The following is a 23,639-nucleotide window of genomic DNA, read 5'->3' on the forward strand; positions in this document are numbered from 1 at the left end:
TATTTGGGACAAGTATGTCCCACATTAGATGAAGTTATAAAGTATCTTCAATACTCAAAATAATTTTATGTACTAATTTATCCAAAACTGACACCACAGAGTACAAAATTGCATTAATTAGAAACTGCAAGAACTAAAACATACGTCGAGAACCAAGCCATGTAAGTGCAATTGTATGTTATGGGAAACCTCACCAGCTAAAATGAACACAATGTCAGCATTGTCAATCCTTTATCTTAAATGCAGCAGAAAGTGACTTTTATAAAAAATTCATGCCACATTACTTACCGGGCTTGGAATAGAGTCAGGATCAAGCTTCTTCTGCTGTGGGCCTGAGAGCTGTGCTGGACCACCAGGAAAAGCACCAGGATATGACAGTTGAGATGCTGCCATCTGAGGACCATAGCTTGCTGCAGAGTTACAAATGGCAATTCACTTAAAGTATTTAAGTTCCATTATCAATGTCTAGCGTCAACTTCTGCCATGCAATTGATTCTTACTCAGCTAAGTGCAACTTCTCTTTCCCCAGTGTTTTCAGCAACTAAAATAAATGGTTTCTTTGGCTCAGTTTAGCTTTAGCTTACTTTTGAAAAGTAAGAACAACACTAGAGATGACAACTTTGGCTCCAAAATTTTCAGGTTTATGTCAAGTAGAACAGTTAGTAGAGATTACCACAGCTACTAATGCCAGGTCATTACCTTAGTGACAATGTCTCCCCTAACATCAGTCCCCGCAAACTGATATCATTAGCTGTTTTTCTGTATTCAGTTACAGAATTATTTTCTGTATTCAGTTACAATTCATTATTGCTATAGCAAAGCATTTTTGAAAGGTGCTTATGAAAGTACTACAAAACAAAAATCAGCCTATACCTTTAAGAAAAACTCCTTCCTGTAGTGTGTTGTGCCTTCATCAATTACTAACCCCATAATCCTGTTTCTGATCCAAATTAATCTCCTTTTTCTTGTTACAGTCTCAACAGAGTGTCAAACTTGTGAGCAAAAGCAGAGCCTGTCTCAAGTGTACTAACTGACAATGCAAATCTTTCCTTTCTACAGAAAGGGAATTCAAATTTCATTTTTCCCAGTCAGCTGAACATTCAGCCATGAATGGACACAGTTCCACCAGTGATTGCCCGTGCATGCTTTGTTTACCATTACGTAGCAAACATCCTTCCCTACCTTGCTGAGGATGATATCCAGGCCCTGGAGGCTGTCCTGGAAGCTGCTGCAAGTTAGGATTTGGAGGGACAGGTCCAGGGACTCCACCCTGCCTGGCCATAGGAGGCAATGCTGGCTGAGCACAAAGGCCATTAACACTATTTGCTGGTGGAGGAGGAAGCTGTGGTGCAGGTGGCAAACCCATTTGCTGCTGGGTTGGTGGCAGCAGTTGTGGGCCCTGGAAAGATGCTGGATGCCAAGGAGACATGCAGGAGCTCGGAGCAGTGCCAGGACCTGAGCAAGAAACTATGTCAGATGTGTGAGAAATTATAACCTATCAACTCTGTGTTGAAGGTGCTTCAGCTTTGCTCTGCCCATTTCTATAACATGTAGACAACATTGTGTCCCATACTGACAGCACTGCATTATGGGGACTCTACATGTCTGTTCACATTACAAATCCAACCTCATTGTTTAAGTTTGAGCTAATTAATGAATTTTATTTCTTTGGTTCTATTTAAAAAAAAACCCGTGCAGCTGGGGTAGATGGGGAAAGAGAAAAGCCAGAGTTTGACAATTCTTGACTAGAATACACATAGATCATTCTGCTTTCAAAATAATACTTCATTTCAGAATGTGAAAGAACATTCTTTTTGCTCAACAATGAATTTCTCCTATGTGGCATGTTTTTGTTAGTCTGCTATTTGTATTTCACCATTACAGGTTTGATGGAAAATAAATCTATTTGATGTTAAAAGATGAAACATGTGGGAATCATTTTGTACACACTAGCAAGGAATTGTTTGTTGTTTGTAAGATCCAGATTCCAATTAGAATTAAGAGGACCCTGGAAATACAGTTTTTTGAGACTTACAATCTGTAAACACTTATTACTTCATAAAACCTACATTGTTTGGTCAAATTTTTCCCCAAAGACCTATGGCAAAATAATTTTAAAGAGAGCTAGAAAAATAACCAAAATTAGGTTTGAAGCAAATGAAGCAATGTGTTCATATACAAGCACTGAAATACATCTTCTGTCACATATGTTAACTGAAAAAAAGACTTTACATGGAAACACAAGCCTCCCAGCACATAAGAACATTATATTTTACATAATTGTTTTAAAATTGTTAATATATTTTGCATAATTTAAATACATATCAGCATTCGTGGTTGGAAGTAATTTACATGCAAGCATCACATGATCACATCTTCATGGCCTAGGTTTGAGATGGTGTAAGATCAAAATAAATGCAGTTTAATTTCAATTAAACCCAAAAAATGTTTAGACATAAAAAGATAAGATAGTTTCATAACTGAAGAGAAACTGTAAAAAGCTGAGAAAAAATTAACACTGTCTGCATATTATTGCCAATGCCTTGGCTGTTACTGACAGATTCACTGAGTAATTTGAGAAATGACTGATGGGATACCTGAATTTTATGGAAGGCTTGTCAAACATCAATTCAGAATTAACCCAACAATATTGATTTGAAGAACTGAATTAGATAAAAGAATTCAAAGAACTTAAGCCAATTATAGCAGTCAATTGGCTTATTTTCTGTTTATACAGAAGTTCAGTAAGTTTTGAATTATTGATGTTAATGCTTTAACTGAGAAAAAGTCCATCAGATAAACCCAATTACCACAGCTATTTATCTGCATGCTGTTGAGCTGGTCAGCAAGTTGTGCTGTAGATGAAGCAGATGCAGTACTTGGGAAGGCTGCTTGTGACTGATGACTGTAGGGAGGATAGGAAGGTCCTGTGTTACTTGGAGGTGGAGGGCTTTGAAACCTAAAGGGAATAATCAGTGCATTTATGTAAAAAAATTACATCAATCAATCACAATTCTAGAAGATCTCATGCCTCATCAAGGGTGGTCCTGAAACAATTAGTTAGGACAAAACCCTAAGAGAGTTTGCTCGCATTCTGCTCAGAAAATGTACACTTGTATTAAAATATACGGAGCACATGAAGGACAGAGAGATTGCACACTTTTTTAATAAAAACAGGCAGTCCATGTTTGTTTGCACACTTGTTAGAAACAAAGCAGAGTGAGTATGCCATGGCAAAGTGAGAGCAGTAGTAACTGTAAGCCTGAAGATTAAAAAACACAAGCTTCTGAACATATCACAGTATTCCATTCCCTTTCCAAGCTTACAAAGGAAGATTCCCTGCCAGGGATGGGTGAAGAAGATTAGGAGAAAAATCTGTGAAGAGAAGAAAAGGAAATGAGACACTGTTGAGGAGTTCTCTGTAGCAGAGGAAAAAAGATGATGTGGGTAGGGAAAAATCTCATGATTATCAGATATGGAAAACATGAATGCAAGAAAAATGACTAAAGAAAAGAAAGCAGTGAAACACATGTGGCTTACAAAGGTATTTTCTACCAGACTAGCTATGTCCCAGAGACAATCAACATGGATTTTCCTGTAACCCCTTGTAAAACTGAGGAGGGGCCCAGCTATTTCAAGGGAAGCAAAATTCACTTTACTTGAAATTGTTATCTGAAAATTTCCTGGCTTAGAATAGCAGCTCTGAGCTATTCTGGAAAAAAAAAACCAAGATGAGGTGAAGCACGGGACATGTGCAGCTGTCAGGGCAACGACTGAAAGCTAAGGAAGAAAATCAGTATTTTGCTGGGTCATGTCAACCTGACTCTGTTCACTTTGTTTATTCATCCTTCAGGACAATCACCACTTCTCCCTATGTTTGAGTACATCATCTTGAACAACTGGTCACCTTTTCTTGTTGGGTCCTCCTTCACACAGTGACAACAAACAGGCTCCCCTGTCTTGATGTGTAATAGAACATACACAGGTCTTTATCGGAACCCAAATATCTACACAACAACTAAAAAGCACAGAAGCAAATCAAGACTTGAACCTGCCACGAGAAGAATGTTGTTAAATGGGGTCACGTTCACTAAAACTGACGTAGCTATGGGTACACAAACTAATTTTGCTACTTCTGGGAGATGTGCAAAATAATTAATATTCAACAGAATTAAATAAAAGAGCTGCATATTGACCCATTTTACCTGCAACACAAGTACTGTGTAACAAAGCTTGGCTATCCCCCCCACACAACTTTTTGTCAAAGATTTCCTTTTACAGCTTTCACCTGTCCCTGTTTTGTCCCTTTCCCATTCCTGTATCCTTCACAGGGAGGCAGAGGTAGATGTCAGGTATTAATCCTTTCCAGTCACCTGTGTGGCTGCTGTCCTGGTGTACTGGACCCGTTTTGGAAATTGGTCTGGTTGAATTGCTGTGCACCAGGTGGTGGAGGCCCAACAGGAGCTGGAGATCCAAAAGGAACAGTTGATTTTGACACACCTGCAAAAGATTAAGCACTTCTAAGTAAAACCCTGTAAGAAAGAACAAGATGGGCAAAAAATACAGGTGTGTGGCTCTGCTCTAGTGTTAAGAATAACAGGTTTGGGTCACCTTGCTTAAGCAGAGGGGTTGGAACACAGGTCCCTTCCAATCTCAGTGATTCTGTTAGAAGGCACAGATTTCCGGTCAGTTATAAAAGTATATATGAAACTAACAGATAGTAAGAAGGAAACAAATAGCAGTTCGTAACTTTGCAGGAAAGAACCCAAGAGGGACAGTAAGAAAGAAGCAACGAACAAACAGACACTGCAATTGCCAGTAGTAATTGATAGTGGTAATTCCCTGTGACCCAATTGTATTTCGAGGCAGAAACAAGAGGTCCTTTTGATTTCAGAGACCAAGGTAAGAATGAAAGCTTAAAACACCTTTTAAATATAAAAAGAAAAAGAGCTTGCATGTGTAGAACCTGCTTTCCTGTGCTGAAAATGGTTCTTAATTCAAATCTAGTACAGTGACTGTGAAGAAACTGTAATTTATGTAAACAGCAGGGTTGAATGAACAGCCTTTCAAAGGCTTGAATTTCTTGAATTATTTTCCCTTTAAATTACTCTAACATAAAAAAATTATTTGGTATGAAAAACAGTATTTTCCCCAAGTGTTCTAATAAGCCAATTACCAGAAGTATTTCTATCAGAATTCTGACTATATTCAGCACTCGATTAAAGTAACACAACTCCTGCTGTCTTTAATGAGAAGCTTTAGAAAAACTGGGTAAAACTTTTTTTTGTTTCCTGTTGCAGTATCAGTGTAAAACTTACACAAGTTAGAAAAAGAGATGCAAACCACCATCAGACAAAAGTAAGACTCTGAAAACAAATTTTAAGCCAAAATAATACCTGGTTGAGGTGATGAGTATGAGGAGTTAGGGTCCCCATAATGGCCATAATGAATTGAAGAATTAGGTGGTCCAAAACCTCCTATTCCTGGCTGGGATTGAGAATATGGAGGAGCTGCAACATAACCCTGTTGACTCATGATGGCAATTTTCTCATTCCAAGTATTGTGTCCTCTTCAGGAACCTGCAAAAAGGAAAATGACACCTGCTACTATCCATCACTCTCTGTGCATTTTAAAAGGTTGTGAAACTGTATTCCCCCCCAAAAATACAGAAGACATATCTGAAAGCAAAAAATGACCTGAAGTCAGGGGCAAATATTGGTTTTGCTTGATTGCTTAGTTTCTTCAGCACTACCACATGCTGCATGAATTTAAATGGGATTCACCTCTCCCAGGCCCATGGAGAGAAGAACTGTAGCCAATGGATGTGCAGACGGAAAAAACTCTCAAAGGAAATTCCCATAGTATTCCTTTACTGAAAAACCTTGACTTCAACTATACCTGTAAAATACACTGTGAGTCCTGCTGCCCAAATATCATCCCAATGAACACAGAACACACTGAAAAATCAGGAAAGGCAGAGTGACCAAGGTAGAAAACTTCCCTAGCAAATCCTTCTCCTGTGCTAGCACACCTTATTTTAGAGATGTGGAACATGACACCAGTTTTCCATCAAACTTTTTACAAACCTTCTACATCAGCCCCATTCCAAGTAAGTGATGGAAGATTCCTTGATTTTGATGCTGGTGAAACAGAGAATAAAGTACAGGATAGAGAGAGCTCCTAATTCTGGTTGTCTCCTACATTACTGGCCCAGGCTTTTTTACTTCAGAACTCCACAGTGTGATGCAGCTGAGCACAAGATATTCCACAATGGAGAGTTGAGGCAGTATGGCCTCGACAGCACTGTCTGTTGCTCTTGCTGTTATCAGGCATCTTTTCCCCTAAGCTTTCACATCGTGATCCTGTTGTTGTTAAGGAAAATGAAACAAGCAATACCCAGAATCGGATAAAAAGTAATTCAGAAAGAGTTTTCTAATGAGAGCATTCACAAGATACATAATTACTTTCTTGTAGTCAGATTTTGTTAAACCGGATAGAGTAACATTTTAGAAAACCTTCAGGAAAGAGTGGCTTCATAATCGCCATCATCTTTAGAAGCTGGAAATCTGGAGAATTCTGCATTGCTAAACCATATGATTGTATTTCACAAGATCAGTTTTCAGATATTGTGCCCTTGCCACCAAGGGATCTGAAAAGTTATTAAAGTTGTGCAGTCCTCAGCCTTGATAACTAGCTTTCTCTTTTCCATGTCAGAACTTCTATTCTGATATCATATTAAATTTAACAAAACCAGAATTTCACTTTCTTGAGGACCAAATTAAACTGTTATAAGAAATGTAATTAAAAATGCTGAGGATCCAAACTCTGAACAAACTTTTACTAGTCCTGTAGAGTCCCAAGCACATAGGCCAGGCATCCCCAAAAAACATAGACAACATAAATCAGCATTTCAGGTGTTAAATGCTGCTTCAAAATAGCTTTCCCAACCACCTATACTTCACATTCTTCAGTTCAAATCATGAAGTAATCTTTAAATACGCAAACTGGACGAAAATAAATCAGGAATTGTGCTGCAGAAGCAAGCACAAATGCACCTCAAAATTAAAGCTCCAAGAACATACAGGTAAATTTATGCTGCACTGGCACATGTGAGTAAAGTTATCCTTATCAGAAAGCCCATTTCTAGTTTTCTCAAATTAAACAGATATTTCTGAAGGAAAAAAAAACCGCAACAGTTTTACTGATCTTCCACATCAAGAAGACAAGAAACCACTCTGAGCTGTGTACAGGGCCTGGCCCTCCCCACACACTGCCTGTGCAACTCACTAAACCACACTCCTCAATGCAGGTAAAGATCTCACAGTTGCAGTGTTCAACTGCTTCCGGGATTTAACCCTATGGAGTTTTCTCCTGTTTATTAGTTAATAAGGTAAACACAGGGAGAAGAAAGAAAAATGTTTAATCAGAGGCTTGGTGCTCCCAGCTGTACCTTCTTCCCTCCCCCACCTCCAACAGAAAAGACATGGCAGTGAGAGCTTTAGTTGTTCCAAAAGACGCTAAATTAGCATTAAATTACCCACACACCGGCACAGATATATATATATGTTTTATATCTAGATAAAGCAAGAGATTTTCACCAAGAGTCAGCTGCAACAACCAACACCTTAAGCTGCAAGAGCATTCAGAGGAAATTACTTCCTCCACAGCTTACTCACATGCACACACACAAAAAAATCTTGCCACGTCAAACTTCCCACAGACAGTATAAACACACAGAGGTTGTGCTGATGTGAGATGGGAGCTCTAACCATAGACAAAATAATACAATCTTTTCGGACACAGTTCCAGATCCTATTTAACACCAAGAATATTTAATCTCAAGATAAGTATATACACCAATTATCACAAATGAGTGTTTTAAGGTCGCCTGCAGAATTATGAGCATTTCAGAAATGATACTGTGGGGGAGGGTGTGGATGGAAAGAGTTCACCACACCAAGGAAAGAGTTCATGCAGAAGGTCATGAAAACTTTTCTCCCTGTCTCAAACAGTAGTTTACCTTATACCCCATAACCTGGGGAACAAGGTTATGTGTTATGTGTTATACCCCATAACCTGGGGAACAAGGTTCTGCAGCAGCGAGGAACAGCTGCAGAATTCAATTGACCTCTCTTACAGAATAGGTTATCATCTTTTTCAGAGGACTGCTGTACCTACGCAACGCTCTGGAGTCTCTGTGAAGATGTAAAACTCAACTACGTGCAAGCAGAAGCAGGACAACAGAAACAAACACAGGCTCGCGTCCTTGGCTCCCTGAAGGAGAAGTATTAACTTTGTATTTCTTCGGAGACACTGCTCCCCAACACATCGAGGCAGAGGTGCTGTGCCTTCCCATGGCACGCTGCAATCTCAATGAGGCAAACAATCTCGGGGCTGTGCACCTCTATCTACACCGACTCACACACGCAGAATGGAATATTGCTGCACACACGCACTTAACGGAATACAGCCACACACATATTTTAGGGTTTTTTTCCCGTAACACATTGCCAACTAGGCTATGAAAGCAAAAATCTTATTTTTTTTCGCCATTCAGTGCCAAGCCTGCAGAGCTCTTCTACGTTTTTTACGCACAGAACTTTTCTATCCCCAACACCTACGAGCTTTAAGCAGCCGCAAGCCCGCAACAGGTCCTGCCCCGCGCTCGGAGCCACCGCCCGCCCGCGGCAGTACCTGTGCCCGCCCGGGGCCGCTCCGCCGCCGGGTGCTCGCGGCTGGGCGCGGGTGGGCGCAGCCCCGCAGCTCCCCGCTGCCGAGGGCGGCCCGGAGCGCCGTGCCCGTGCCCGCGCCGCCGCCGCCCGCGCTGTCCCCACGCTGTCAGCCGCCTCAGCCGGGGGCGCCCGCCGGGACCGTTACCTGCGGCCGCGCGCCCGCTGCCTCAGGCGCCCGAGTGCCACGTCTGAGGCGGCCCGGCTCGGGCGGCGCCTGCGCAGTGCGGGCGGCGAGGCCGCGCCCGCAGCCGGGCCGTGCCCTGCCTGGCGGGGGCGAAGGGCAGCCCGGGGCTGTCACGCTGGGGCTGCATTGCCTTCTGCGCCGGGCCGAACACACAGGGGTCCTACACACCCGATACTTTGGGGTTTTTTTCTCTTATGTGCTTGAAAAACAGAATCACGGAATCAACTGCGCTGGAAAAGACCTTTGAGATCACTGAGTCCAACCTATGACCGAACACCACCACGTCAACTAAACCATGTTCCTCAGTGCTCCGTCCGGCCTTCCCTTAAACAGCATCTCCAGGGACGGTGACTGCACCACCTCCTTGGGCAGCCGCTTCCAATGTGTAATCATCCATTCTTTCGAATGAGAAATTCTCTCTGTTGTCCAAACGAAACCTCCCCTGGAACAGCTTAGGAATGTGTTCTCTCATCCTGTCGCCGGCTGCCTGGTCGAAGACGCATACAATACACACATATACATATATATGTGTATATCACACATACATATATACACATACACATATATATGCATACATATATGTATGTATTTACATCTGTGTTTTACACATATACATCTGGCACATCTGTATGTAAAATTATGCCACCCGAATATCTACAGTGAAATATGATGCAGGTACTTTACCTGTTTGTATACGCTGGTTTTAGTTACTGTTCAAGTGCATTTGAAAATGCTGCCTTGGTTACAGGATAGGCAATGTTTTGCTAATTAACAAAGTAGAAACATGGGAGTAACATGAGAGAGACTGGGAGCAACATGAGGAAATGTTACACGAGTATTTGTAAAGTCACTTTTCCTCCCAATCACAAATAAACATTAATTGTGTTTTTAAAGTAAAAAGAAAGGAAAGTGGCAGAGGATTCAAAACAAGGCAAAAAAAGCAATCACTCAAAGAATCACAGAATCATAGAATATCCTGAATTGGAAGGGACCCACAAGGATAATCAAAATCCAACTCCTGGCCCTGCACAGGACAGCCCCAAGAATCACACCACGACAGCTGCATACTCAAGTGTATCTGGAATTCAGTTTCCAGAGGCTTTCTTATCCTTGTTCTACAACCTTAATAAGCCTTTTGAAAGTACTAAACAGTTTTACCTAGAGCTATACCTCAGTAATGGCTGAGACCTCAAACCAGATTGCCCAAAGCACTATTACTACACAAAATAATTCTGGAAAAAAATCCCATTGCCTTTGTAACAGATGTCAAGATGAAGATACACAGTGGCATCCTTTACGTGAAAGACTCACTAGAAGCTTCAACAAGCAACACAAAGTAGGCAAGAACAAGGCTTGACCTGTCTTATTCTTGCTATTTAGCGCTGAATTCACCATTGAATAATAAAGCTGGTTTTCTATGTGTTATCAAAGCCAATACTGTTGGATACGTTCAGAGAAAGTCTACAACCTTTCAAATCTCTCCCAGCTGTCTAATCAGAATGGAAAATTTAGTCCCTGAGGTGACAAGCATCGGTTAAACTGGATGTGGTTTTGGCTGCAGAGTATCAGTGACTCTTTCATAAGCAGGATGCAAACCAATGCCTTTCATCATTGCTGTGCTGTAGTTTCAGCCCTCACCCCTCTCTTTTCCTGGTTATATGGACACATTAAAGTTATACAAAACTCCTCTGAAATACCATGCTGCTGAGGAAAATAACGGGGTTAAGTTTGGACATTCCCTATTTTACTGGGGAGACAGGCAGCCACTGTCCCACCAGTCCTGCTGTGTCTTACTCTGAGCTATTAACAGTAAGCAGCTGTGGATAGCTCAGCACTGAGGAACCATGCACTTACTTGGCCACTGAATACTAACTATCAGATTTCTTCTCCCCAAAATCAGCTCCAGTGAAACCGAAACATGAGATCAGGAAAAGATAGCAAGGAGAAGCTAGGGCATTGGCAGTTCTTTTCTTTATTCAGGCCCACTCTGGAAATGGATCAAGATGCCTCTTTTCTTTTTTTTTCAAGGATGCTTCTGTTGTCCTTTAGCCTGGAACACTGAGACAAAAGGCATGCGGCATGTCACAGTCTGGATGGTTTGAAGCTATAAGGAGAATTTTTCTACAGTTTTCACCTAAAACATTGACAGTAATTTAAAATTCTCAATTTCAGAAACATGAAAACATCATTAAAGATATAAGTGTGTTATTGGTCTGGAAAGTAATTTCACAAAAATGAGATTGCAGGATTGCTAAACTATTGTAAGCAATTTTATTAATAATTTTAATTAAACCATACCATAAAATCTGAGAATCAGACTGGTTTGTTCTCTGTCATCGTCAGTAATGATGACCTGGTAGGTTAAATTACCTTTCTTTACAAAATCAATTAGGTTGGAAAATTCATCCTCTAGTGGTACCTATGCAAACAAATGTACCTGCTGAAAACAAATGTCACTTTATACATTTCAGACCTAATTTGGACTTAAAACTGGTAAATTAACTGGAGTAAATAGAATTTATCTAAATCTATATGATTTTTCACCAATATAAAAAAAAAATCTAATAAAGCCCCTGTCTCTATAATCTCACTTTTGAAGTTCTCACTAGAATTTTTTCTGTTAGTTCTGAAACTAAGAAAATACATAGTCAGCCATCAGCTTGGGAGATTATTGGATACAGAACCAACACAGGCATTATAGAAGTCTAGTTCAAATCTTTCAGAGACCATTATGAAATTTATTTTTAAATTATTTTGAGATTGGAGTGTTCCCAGAAATTACTACTGGAGGCCTATAAAAGCCCCTGCTGAACAAACTGTGCAGATCTGCTGTCTGCATCTCATAGCACATAATATTATGACAAAGTGTGATTCCAGGAAACCTAAATCCTATCCTAACCTTTTCATTTACAGGATGTCCTTAAAATACGGCCTTGCTACAAGCTGCCAGTAAGAATCAGAACAAACCTTTCTCTAGGTGAAGATGTGGGCAATACTGGGTATGTTCTTTAAAGAAAAGACTATTTCATCACAATGAATAGTTGATAAAACTCCAAGTATTATACATTTTAAAAGAAGCTTTTTTTTGTGTGTGTGTAAACTGTTTTTCTTCTTTTCATTTCATTTCTATATCATTCAGACAAAGCTACAGGTTTGCTTTTGCAAATCAGAAGGGTCCTAAGAGCTATTTACATAAAAAAGATTACTTTGTTCTCTTGTCTTGCTTACATATAATCACTAAAATCTTCTTCAATATTTTGCCTACTATATAGTGAAGATCTATGAAAAACAGCTTACAACTCAGTTTGAAGCACTTTACAAGAAAAATGGAAATTATATTTTAAAAGTTTTTATTTAATTAAAATGAAAGTAAAGACTTTGGTATTTAAAGAAGCAGTCAAACTTTGAAGGAATTATGTTCTTAAAAAATGTGTGTCAGATTAGAAAATGCTACATGAAGAAAAAGAAAATACATAATATTTCAGGAATCAGAACACTACTGTAAGAAGAAACACATCAGTGTTGTGACTCAGATAAATTTCTAATACAAGAAGCTAAGCCAAATAGAAACCTAAAAGAGGAACAGCAGAAGTGAATACTGATATTTTGATTAAAGTCTCAATGGCAAATGGAAAATATTATTGGAGTACACCCTTTAAACACTGCCCTATACGGAATGAACATAGCAAAGGGTTCTCAGAATATCAGACTGGTGTAGGTGTTGTTATTCAGGGAGAACAATACAGTAATGTTAAAATCCTGGGCATGCATTCATTGCTGTTTATCTTTTAAGTACCCTGTGTTAGGAGATACGTCCTACAGGGACTATCCACCATTACCCATTTCAGCTGAGGCATGGGGCCACAATAAAGGAAAAATTCATTCCTTACTGTCCTTTGTTGGTTTTGGTTTTTTTTTCACTAAGGTGACTCAGGTTGTTAATCAGAGCACCCAGAACCAAAATGGGGCCTGGAGAGTTGGAGAGGCTCCTGGGAGGCCATTAGGGCTTGCTGAGCACATGGATCATGCCAGCGAATCTCCTTTTTTCCTTCTGTTGAGAACTGCCCTCCCTCCCATGTAGAGGCTGTGCTACTCCTTGAGCTGCTTTCAGCACACCATGCACAAAGAGAGGTCCTGACACCTCGTGCTCTTTAATGTTTCCAAAGTATTTTTAGATGAGAAGGAGTGTAAATCCAATTCCAATCCAAAAATGTGTTATACCCAGCAGAGGATAGAAGGAGTGCTTCACTCCTTCCCTACCCCAACACTTTTAAACATCACTGGCAACAGGTGAGTCCACCATGACAGCCCCTGCAGTCTCCATGGTCCCTAACTCCCCCAAACAGAGGACAAAAATCAACCACCACAGAGGGCATTCACTGCCTACCTCAGAGACTCTTGGCAGTTTCCTGGCATATTTGCTTAGCAAAAAAGTCTATTTAGGGATAAAAAATGATATGCAAGCGAAAGAGTACCTAATGTTATTATTTGCTTAGAAGAGATTCTGGGTCTTGAGAAAAGGGTACTTGCCTTAAAGCCAAGGTCCTGATCTCTTGTTAAGTTGGTCCCTATTAGCTAAAACCACTTTCGTTCCCTGAAACTGAGTAAACCAGAAATTTTTATTAAATGCTTTACAGTCCACATGTAGAAAGTTCTAAGCAAGCCACACATTACAAAAGCAAATGTGCTTTAGAAAAATGACTGTGGCTGTTTTGTCCAAAAAAAGACTTTCTGGCTGGTTCAAGCCTCTGAATTTCCCAGTATCTGCAAACTGAGAGACTCCTCTGCTTACTCTCACTGACTGTTGCTATTTTGGTTTTCTAATGAAATCAACATTCTGGCAACTCGATCTGGAACATTTACAGGAGGTAGATGTGGTATTCTGAGAAAACTGCTGTGATGTTTCAGTTGGGGAATTTGAATTATCTTTTTAATTCGTTTACTACTGTCTAAGATGCATGAGAGTGGAAGATTGCACTACCTGTTCTTAACATTAAAAAACCGCAAGACTTGATTATCCTGCTGTAATTGCTACATAATGAACTGTAACATAAAAACAAAGATGAGTTCTTATTGTAATCTGATGAATAATGTATCACATATAAAGCACTGTGAATAAACATTAGGCCACCAGTCTGAGAAAGGACAGCAGAAAGTGAAATGATCCTTTCTGTATTTGCTTGGTGAATGTATAGAATTTCTCAAACATAGATATATTTCACTTTTACATTCAAAAGCATCTGAAGCAGTTTTAATTTCATTTGCTTTCATTTTACATTTCCTGCTTGTGTTTAAATTTTTGGATGTATTAGTGGAGTCTTGCTATAGAGCAGTAATCAAATAAACTTACTATCATTAAAAATGAGTAACTCAGTTAATTCTTCATAATAAACTGGCAATTTGATTGAGCGACTTAAGATTCAAATACTTCTATGTGTGTTCTTATATTGGCTGTGCTTCTGCTGTACTCCAGCACTTATGTCAAAGTAAAAAAATCTTCTACCTAAACACGAAAAAATTTACATTCCAGTAAAGATCTATGTTATTTGTAAAAATATGAGTTTTGATTAGAAAAGTATTTTTCAAAATACTGGGTTTGTGCTATCTGGATACCTTTAGTATAAAGCAATTGATGCCTTCCCCATGATCAACAAAAATAAACATCAGAATTAATTTTTTAAAAAACCCATCGCGTTATTTTTATATCGTAGTGTGGGGGAACTCTGGTTCGCAGAGCTTGGTCCTTGCACACCTTGCAGAGTGCTGGCTGCAGGTGGCACAGAGCTTCTCGGGGAAGCGCAGCAGGGGAAGGCACTCACGCGACGGACAAAGAGATGCAGGCTCTTAAGTGAGGACTTCAGGGAGTTTATTGAAGGGTGGAGAGGTGGAGAGACAACGGGAGGAAAGCAGGCTGAAGGCTTCGACCAAAGAGCCTCGAGCAAGGCTGTGCAGGGGGTTATAAGGGGCACATGAAGGGGAGGAGTTTTGGCACGCAGGCCAGTAGGATTGCAGGAAAGAAAGACATACAGAACCTTTAACCAATGAACTCAGCTTAGAGGAGGGAGGAACATTAGACTGAACCAATAAGGAACAACTCATAAACAGAACAAAGCAGAAGATTCGGGGAACTCAACCATATAAGGACAGGGGAGGAGGAGAAGCAGGAAACCAACCAGGCACACTTAAGGTGCATATTACTATTCCAAGGCTCAGAGGAACTTGGGAGTGATCTAAACAGTCACCACAACTTAGAAGTCCTCCAGTTCCCAAGGCTTCTCCGGTGCCTCACTCATGTATGGTGTGATCCAAGTGGACAGCTCCGCAAGGGTGACTGCAACATCATAGAAACACCAAAGCGATGAGAGATGCAACTGGTGTTAAAATTAAGGGCAGGAGCCAAATTCAATGTCATGCTTGGAGTCACGGCATGCATGGTAGATTTGCACTGTGGAGGCAGATAAAACGCTTGCTCAGCATTTGTGGACATGGATACTTGTCTGGAAAACAGGCAGTTTCATGTCAGGGCCAGACACAGTGCCTTAGCTTCAAAAGCCAAAGCCTGTACCAAAGGCAAAAGGAGCTGAGAAGTTTGCAAACTGGCTCCTGGCAAGAAGGTGCAGTGCAACAGGCAAGGCTGTGGGATCAACAGGGGTTAAACATCAAGGTGTTTTTGGAAGGCAGATTTTTCCAATATAATCTGCTCCACTTGGAAAGGAATTTATTATCAAAGAGTTAGAATTCTTGTTCCTGTTGCCTGGAATGAAGATAGCTGGATTGCTTTTTAATCTATTGCAGTTATTTGGATGGGGGGTGGGGTAAGATTTCATGCAGGGAAATCCTAGTTGTGTCACCTCTGCTTCTCTGGTAAAGTTTAAAAAGAACCATTCAGAGGCAGAGCGAGCAACGCTGTCTGCCTTTTGCAGGCAGAACTTGATGCCAAAGCAACTTTTTATGCTGTGTCCTTTTGCCAGGTGCTGTAGTTGGAACCACCAATTTCAGGCCTACTGGGGCAGAAGCACAGAACAAAATACTTCACTGTAGTTGTAAAGTGAGTGTTAGAAACTGCTTCACAAGTCTTACAGCTTATTATGTAATATAGAGGAAAGAGGGGGGAAAGGATACTCCAGAAGGACTCAAACAAGCTATCAAACTTTCAAAATACAAGCAGAGAATTTCAGAAGTTTTCATATATCTCAAGGTTTCACTGTGTATATAGCAGGTATTTTTCCCATTGTCCAGGCCCAGACCAAAAAATGAGAGTTTTCAAATGTAAAAACAGAATTCAAACTTCCCAAGACTCATACTGCATTATAACTCAATTGTTTTCTGTTTCCCCTGTTCTTGTTTTCAGTATGGAAAAATTCACTCTTAGGAGCCTTCCAAGTAACAAACAATATCTGCTTTAAACTGCAATGCAAAAATAGTTTATTTTATGCTGGACTGTGGCCATGCGTGTAATTGAGCTCTTTAAAGCAACAAGTCAAGGGGAGTTAATCACCTCTACACTTGCTAACAGGAAACAAAATTTAAAAGACGAAATCTGATGCAGGTGGGTCTTCATCAGACTAATGTTAAATCTCCATGTTCAATTTTCAGTTCCACATTAAACCATCATTTCAAAATGTAGTAGGTTATTTGGGCCTAAATTATATCTCAGCTATGATTAAAATATATTTTCTTACTGAGTATGATATAGTTACTCTTGATTAATTTCACTTAATTTCACTCCCATCAGAGGACAGTTTAACATGGTGTATTTCCTTAGCCCAACAAGTTGACATGAAATTTTCTTTCAATAGGAAGAGAGGAGATCATAAAATCTGACTGTCCAAGATGAACAGATTAATAAAAGGTGTTGTGTTACTCAACTGTCTCCTTTAAATGACAATTCAAAGAGGAGGATGAAGCACTAGGGCAGAGGTGAGGGAAATGGAGCACCTGCTTGCATTATTTACATGCATGTTCCATTCAAGGCTCTCCCAAGCTTTGGCAAAGATCAGTTTTGATTCCCATAGGCTCTGTTATGAATAATGTGATGCAACCTCTCCCTGCCAAAACCAGAAAGAAAATTACACATTAATAGTTTTCTTTATACTTTAGAGTCTTTTATCAGAATTTTTCCAACCACTGAAGCAAAAAATGTAGTCATCCCATCTCCTGGGAATCAAAATGAAAAGGAAATAGACACCTAAGAGTCTTTCCAAGTCCCAAGAGTAAATTAGTTCTTGCTTGCTAAAACACTGGGATAACTAAAAACAGCAGTGGAATGACACCTGGAAACATGAATTCTAGCCCGAAACCTTACTTCTAGTTTAACAAGAAACAGGTAGTATCCATGTTCACAAACCTTGCAGTGAATGTGTTTGTCTCACAATGAAATCTTGTAGCTATGTTGTGTACTAATTTTCAGATACAATCTGAAATCCTTGTCTTTTCATAAAGGAAAACCATCTCAAAAGATTTTTGTCCAAGAAGTCCAGGAAAAAAAAGTTTACTTCTCTTCAGCCAGTTTAGGAAAGTATTTCCAGATTATCTGAGACTGGCTGTAGTAGGAAGAGGTAGGACAAACACCAAAGAAACATGAGAGCTCTCTTCCCAAATTCTTGTCTCTCTGAGTTATCCATAGATTTTTGTGTCTTGCATTTAATGGTGCAGGTCTTTGGCTACAGAGGACCTGTGATATGTACATGCTTTGAGAGCTGGTCATTAATCTATCTTTTAAGAAGTTGAATTGTAGTTACATTCTCTACACAAATTTCTGCTCTGGTATAATTCAGAAATGCTCGATGACAACAACATTGTTTCTGTGTTTTGGAGGAAACTGGCTTCTTTGGCCTGTTTGGGATGTTTCCCCTCACAATAGATCCAAAACTCCTAATCTAGGATGACACCCAGTAACCTAAGTGCTGAGAAATATCGTCCTGTACCTTTCTCTGTTTCTTCCACTACACTTAAGTTTCCAGTCTTGAAGTTGGGTTAAAAAACAAGAAAGCAGGACTAGTTCTAAAATTCTAACCCATTACTCAGTGCCTTGCCTTATAATCCACATTAGGAATTAACTTTTACCTTAAATGGTGAGGAACTGCTTATGCCTCCTATGAGTGTGAACAGTTTTCCTGTCTGGCCTTATAGATAGCTAATAATTATCTATGATCTGTATTTTTAATTTCTTTTCACTAAGAACTTGATATTACTGTTTTTAGTACCTTTGCCACTCAATGTCTGTATTTTCAGTGAGCAAACCCTCTTATCTGGCAGTGTACTGCAAAGTTCCTAATGCAATCAAAACATCTGGATTTTATTAATTTGTCTGGTAGGACAAGAGAATTTTGATGGAAAAAATGAAGAGAATCAGCTTTAATGGATGTTAGCTTGAGCCATGAATTTGAACCTTCCATCATCACATTTAATTCACATTGTCATTTTATACCTCTTTTGAAAATGAAATCCTTTCCATGTGTCTCTGTTCCTTGTTGCTTCTTGAGTCAAGGGAACAAAACTTAAGGGTTGCAATTAAGCAGAAATGTGTTTTTCTACTTCTGTGAGGTTTGTGGATAATGATGTTTAGATTTGCCTTCAAAATTTGCTTATACCTTATGTAACTACTGAATTGTAGGACTATGAAAAAAGGCATGTTATTAGGCAATGATTTGGGAAAATAACGTATGCTGAGGTGCCTGACATTGCCCAGTTTGCAGAAGAGACTTAAAAAAATCGTTATTTGAAGGTATATATTGAAAGAGGTCATCTTCCCTTCATTTGGAAGAGACTAAGTGTCATGATTTCTTAAGTGGCCTGGCTGTGATTTATCTTTTGCTCCATTGAACTAGCTATATATTTGTAAGTGGGATTTTTTCCCCATGTAATTAACAAAAACACCCAAACCCCGTCACCCCTCCCCAAAAAGTAAGTGCTGGTATTTTTCTCTTTTTTTCCCCCTCCTGATTCTCCCAATTGGCTAAAATCATATTCTACAATGAATTGGGTAGTTTATGTAAATTGTTTACAGATGATACAGTTAAACCTACTAGAAAGCTGTTAAAATAGGTATCTTCAGGGTACTAGCTTATGTTGATTTTAATGTGGAAAGAAATCATATATGAACAGAAAATAAAATGCAGAAAAAGGAGGAAGCCTGACCATCTGGGTATTTACAGCAGTAAAATGCTGCCCATAAATTAGAGATCATGATATCCCCTTTCCCTCTGTCTCTTCCTCATTACTAAGGAATGGGTGGAAATGTTTGCATTTTTAAAGAATCCACAGACCTAGGATACTACTGGAGGAAACTTGTAGGTGGAATGAAAGCTTTGCTTTTGTTGCTGGATGAAAAGAAAAACATGTCTTATTTCTTCTCACATTTGGAGAATGTCTTCTGAACTCAGCTGCAGAAATATCTGATTTAAATTAGATTTTAGATAAATCCACTCATAGTAAAACTGTTCAGTATCATAAATTATTATTACAATACAAAAAGAAAATATATGGACATGTGGCAGCAGAAGTGGTCACCAAGACCACACAGAGCTTTAAAGCAATGCAAGACTGAAATAGCTGACCATTACTGAGACTAGAGAGTGCCATTTTTCAACTAAAGTGTTCCAGAGAGACTCAGAAAGCACCAAGCCTGTCAGCCTGATGATATCTATCCAAAACAAAGAGGTGGAAGCTCTAATATGGAACAGTGGACATCTGGATAAATATGACTTATCTGGGAAGACTTAAAAAGGTTTTCATAAAAGGAAGGCTTGCCTCACAAACATAAGGCAGTTCTTTGAGGGGATCAAAAAACACGTGGATAAAGGTGATCTGATTGATCTTGGATTTACAAAAGGCTTTCAACAAATTCCTTCACCAAAGGCTTTTAAGAAAACTAAGCAGCCATACCATAACATAGCTTAGAAGTATAAGGTGATGCACATTGGGGGAAAAAACATTAATTCACATATAGAACTGTGTGCTTTGAACTAAGCAGCATCGGACAGGATTTTAAGATTTTGAAAGATAATTCCAGGAACACATTAACTCAGCAGTGTCTGAAAAAGCAATTTAGGTGTTAGCAGTGTTTGGGTTAACAACTAGAGAACAGAATAGATATCATCATGTTGTTGCACAAATCCCAACTTTGTCTGCTGCCTGAAGGCTGTGTGGTGTTGCAGACCCTCATTTCAAATAGGGCTTAGAACAATAGAGGATGTAGAGAAAGAAAATGAGGAGAATGAAAGGTGTGAGATAGCTTTTCTATAAAGGAGATGGCTAATTATTCTATTTTCTATTTGAAATAACGTGTGTATGTAAAAGCTCTGTAAAGTAGGTCTCTGTGAAGTGTGCCTGGGGATTTCTTGGTCACAGTTTCCCCAGATCCATGAACCAGGGGACATCAAAAGAATCTGTAGGATCCAGATATAAGGCAGAGAAGGTGATTTTTTATGTCACTATTTAGTTAGGGATGACTTCTTGCACTAAGCTATAGATACTATGAATTATGTGGGCTCAAGAAGAAACAACATGCAAAAGTTCATTGAAGAAAAATTCCTGTTACAAAGTACAGAGCTGCCACATCCAGCTGAGGAAGTCTTTAAATGAAGGCTGCCTGAGGAAAGAAATGCACCATTTTCCACGTTCCATTTTCCATCTGGTATCAAAAGCAACATTTCAGGATAGATGGTCTCACTTTGACTATTCTACAAGTATGGCTATTCCTAGCTTATCACAGCTCATCAAGGCTAATGTGCTGGGTTTTTTCATAGGGAGTTCTTAAGGGAGATGAGCAAGGGGAGGTTTGAGCTGGAAATCTTTTAAAGCAAATCTCATCATACAAGATCAGATTGAAACCAAAGCTTTCCCTGTATTTGGGCACAGATTAATGTTGGGTGAGTTCTGCCGTTTGTCATTTGCCCAGTTTATAAGATTTTTTGTGACATAAAAGTTTTATCACTTGTTGCCTAGAACTGCATCTTTTTGTTTTAGTAAAATGACGGAGATGGTAGCAGTGGTTAAGTGGCTGTAGTTGCCAATAGCTTGAAACTTTTCAGTGTATTTTGAAAATAATCTCAGAATTTATGCAATTTATGTAAATTCTAGAAATTACAGAGACCAGAAACTCATAAACTCTAAGGCTGACTCCATTTTTATCTTGCAGTTTGTGACCAGCATTTAGAAATCCCAAAGGATGCCAGATAGTTCAAAAAGATGAGTTGTATTAAAAAGCCAAACATGCTGCAGCATAAGAATTTAAGAAATTCATATAAGGCAACTGGGAATTGTTAAGGCCTATAGAATCTTCTTTGTGAGATTAAGACATAGGAAGTTTTGGGTCTCCCCATCATGGGAATAGTTTAGTTACAGACTTCAAATGGTTTCCTTATTGTAGAGCAAAGAAGAAATTATCCCTTAGAGGAAAGCAGCAATTTATTTGGAATTGTTGTTATAGAAGTTCCTCAACAAGCTGACTAGATAAAAGTTACTTCTCCTGTATTTTTTTTTCAGTCAGGATCACAGATCTTGTCAGTTCAAGCAAAGAGTCCTGTATGACTTTAGATGTACCAGGTTTAAATATCCCCAAAGCTTTGTCATACACCAAAATCAAACAGATCCTGGTATTCTGACTGGTCATTTTTTTCAGCTGAGAAATGCCTAATCAAGGTTACTCTGTTCTAATAAGTTACACGGTCCAGATATATGGTCAAAGGCGACAGAAGCATCTGTATCTAATACAAATTTCCATCGCATGTATCACCACCCAAATGCAGGTGTGATTCTCTTTAATTTGTTTTCTGCAATAAGTATATGAAGGAGTTCAGATTTGATTATTCCTTTTTTACCAAAATGATAAGAGGCTAATACAAGTTCAAAACACCCTAAAAGTAATTAAGCATTTCATCACAAATTTTTGTAACATTTGAATGGCTGTTAATTTCATGATACGTTCTCCTAAAATAAATGTTTAATTTTTTTATCTAACAGAGTGTCATAGCGTTTGTTGCAGCTATATACTGAAGAATGTTACTGTCATGAAATTATTTATAAAAACTTGCATCATTAGGTAAAAGGGAGAGAATTTTGACTAAACAAGATTCTGCCTAGGGAAAGACTAAAAATGTGTCTGCTACAGCAACACATCAGCACTGCAGAAGATAATAAGCAGTTAGCCACCTTGAACTATTTCAAATGAGGTATCTGTACTCAAAGGTTGCCCAGCAAAGTCCCTTTAAAGGCCATCCCCTTCCGTAGTATGGTTTCTTGGATAATGTTTTCCTTAAGTATTTAATTATATGGCAACCTGTGTCTGTTTTGCTTCTCCAGGGCTGTTGACTTCTTGTCAATAAAGCAAGCACTCTTCCTCCTACTAAATCCTGTTATTGAGACAGTGACATTTTCCTCTGTGTGATTAGGGAACTTGTCTCCACCCAGGCTTTGTGTTATCTTAGTGTCTTAGAGGACTAATGAAGGGGTCAAGCTCCTAAAAGGCTGTCTACTTTTTCCAGCCACAATATTTCAGTTTACCAGAAGATCCTGTCTCTACCTTAATATTTTGCCTTTGAAGCATCACTCCAGGGGTCTCTTAATTGACAGATGCACTGGAGAGGTTTAAAGCCTCAGTGGTTACCTGCTACTTAGATACAAAGTCATGTAATTTAAATGAGTGTTTCCAGTTTTCCCAAAATCTCTAACAGCTTAGAACCAACCAAGTGGAAACACTTCGTACAGGGACCACGGTGAATTTATGCCATGAGAATCTGATGGCCCCAGTATTCTGGGTCTCAAAGAAAGAGGTGTTTCTTTTTCGAAACTCTTCTTTTAGCAGTTCAGACATTAAAGATAGCTCACCTGGTGAACACTCTCCTTTAGAACCAGCTTAGTTCAAAATGCAATGTGATTTAAGCCAGGCTACCTGACTTTGGGCTGAGGTAAGTAGGAGCTTATGCTGTCAGTTGTTAACACACAGCTAGAGGAATACTCATCCCTTGTTGAAGAACAGTCACCTCTTAAAACACCCCAATGAACTTTTTTTTGTTGTGCTTATAGTAATGTTCCCTTTTACTGACACATGCAAATCATCCAGCGATAGGATCCGTAAAGAGATCTGACACTTCATTTCACTAATCCTCTTCCCCTCTCTAGGAAGGAAGGCAACAGGCTGCATAGGAAGAGGTATTATTTGGGTCCAGTAATAATTCAGGTCATTACTAAATAGCAGTGCACATTAAACTACACTGAGGTCAGAGAGAGCTAGAAAAAGAAGCAATTCCAAGACAGGGAAATTATGAAGATTTTCTCCTTTTTTTTCCTTTTTCTTACACGCCTGCAGTGCTGCAGAAACGACATGCAGAATAGAGATGAAAATCTTTTAGCCAGTTCAATCTAAGTGCATCAGTTATTCAAAGGATGTATGTGATATTTCACTTGGGATTGTGCTTGCTTTGGAGTAAAAATGCAAGAAATGGGTAAATTAGAGTTTAAAACGTCTGGCACCATTCACTAAAGTAAACTTGCTTTCCAAATTGTCACAGGGAAATGTACTCTTCTTTTTGCTGTTGTTTTGATTTAGCTGTCAGAAGAGTCATGTTTAATTGCAGCCTTCTCTGCCTCATGGCCGAGTCTCTTTGTGTGCACTCCCTCAAGTTCACTCACTTTACTGTGAAGGTGGGCTGAGCGTCGGAATCTGACGAAAGAGTGGGCTGTGCCCTCGGTCCGAGGGAGCTCTTACATTCCCCGCAATG

General features: G+C 39.3%; 1 protein-coding gene across 6 annotated transcripts in view; it reads right to left on the minus strand.

The window, feature by feature from the left end:
• SEC24D (SEC24 homolog D, COPII component) overlaps positions 1-10,793 on the minus strand; it is a 45,142-nt gene extending 34,349 nt beyond the window's left edge. The window contains exons 1-6 of one of the 6 annotated variants that reach the window (XM_085057781.1): positions 10,771-10,793; positions 5,397-5,579; positions 4,374-4,500; positions 2,811-2,959; positions 1,183-1,455; positions 289-410 (exon numbers count right to left, since the gene is read on the minus strand). In XM_085057781.1, the coding sequence (XP_084913907.1) occupies positions 289-410; positions 1,183-1,455; positions 2,811-2,959; positions 4,374-4,500; positions 5,397-5,535 (810 nt within the window). In that variant the 5' untranslated portion in view covers positions 5,536-5,579; positions 10,771-10,793. Of the gene's footprint in view, positions 1-288; positions 411-1,182; positions 1,456-2,810; positions 2,960-4,373; positions 4,501-5,396; positions 5,580-6,086; positions 6,327-8,621; positions 8,845-8,877; positions 8,976-10,770 lie in introns of those variants that run through there. The other 5 variants (XM_085057779.1, XM_085057783.1, XM_085057778.1 and 2 more) reach the window with 5 other exon arrangements.
• Between the last annotated feature and the right edge of the window lie 12,846 nt (positions 10,794-23,639).

The sequence above is a fragment of the Lichenostomus cassidix genome, chromosome 4 (genome assembly GCF_008360975.1).
Source record: "Lichenostomus cassidix isolate B80296 chromosome 4, HeHo_3.0, whole genome shotgun sequence".
Taxonomy (NCBI): domain Eukaryota; kingdom Metazoa; phylum Chordata; class Aves; order Passeriformes; family Meliphagidae; genus Lichenostomus; species Lichenostomus cassidix.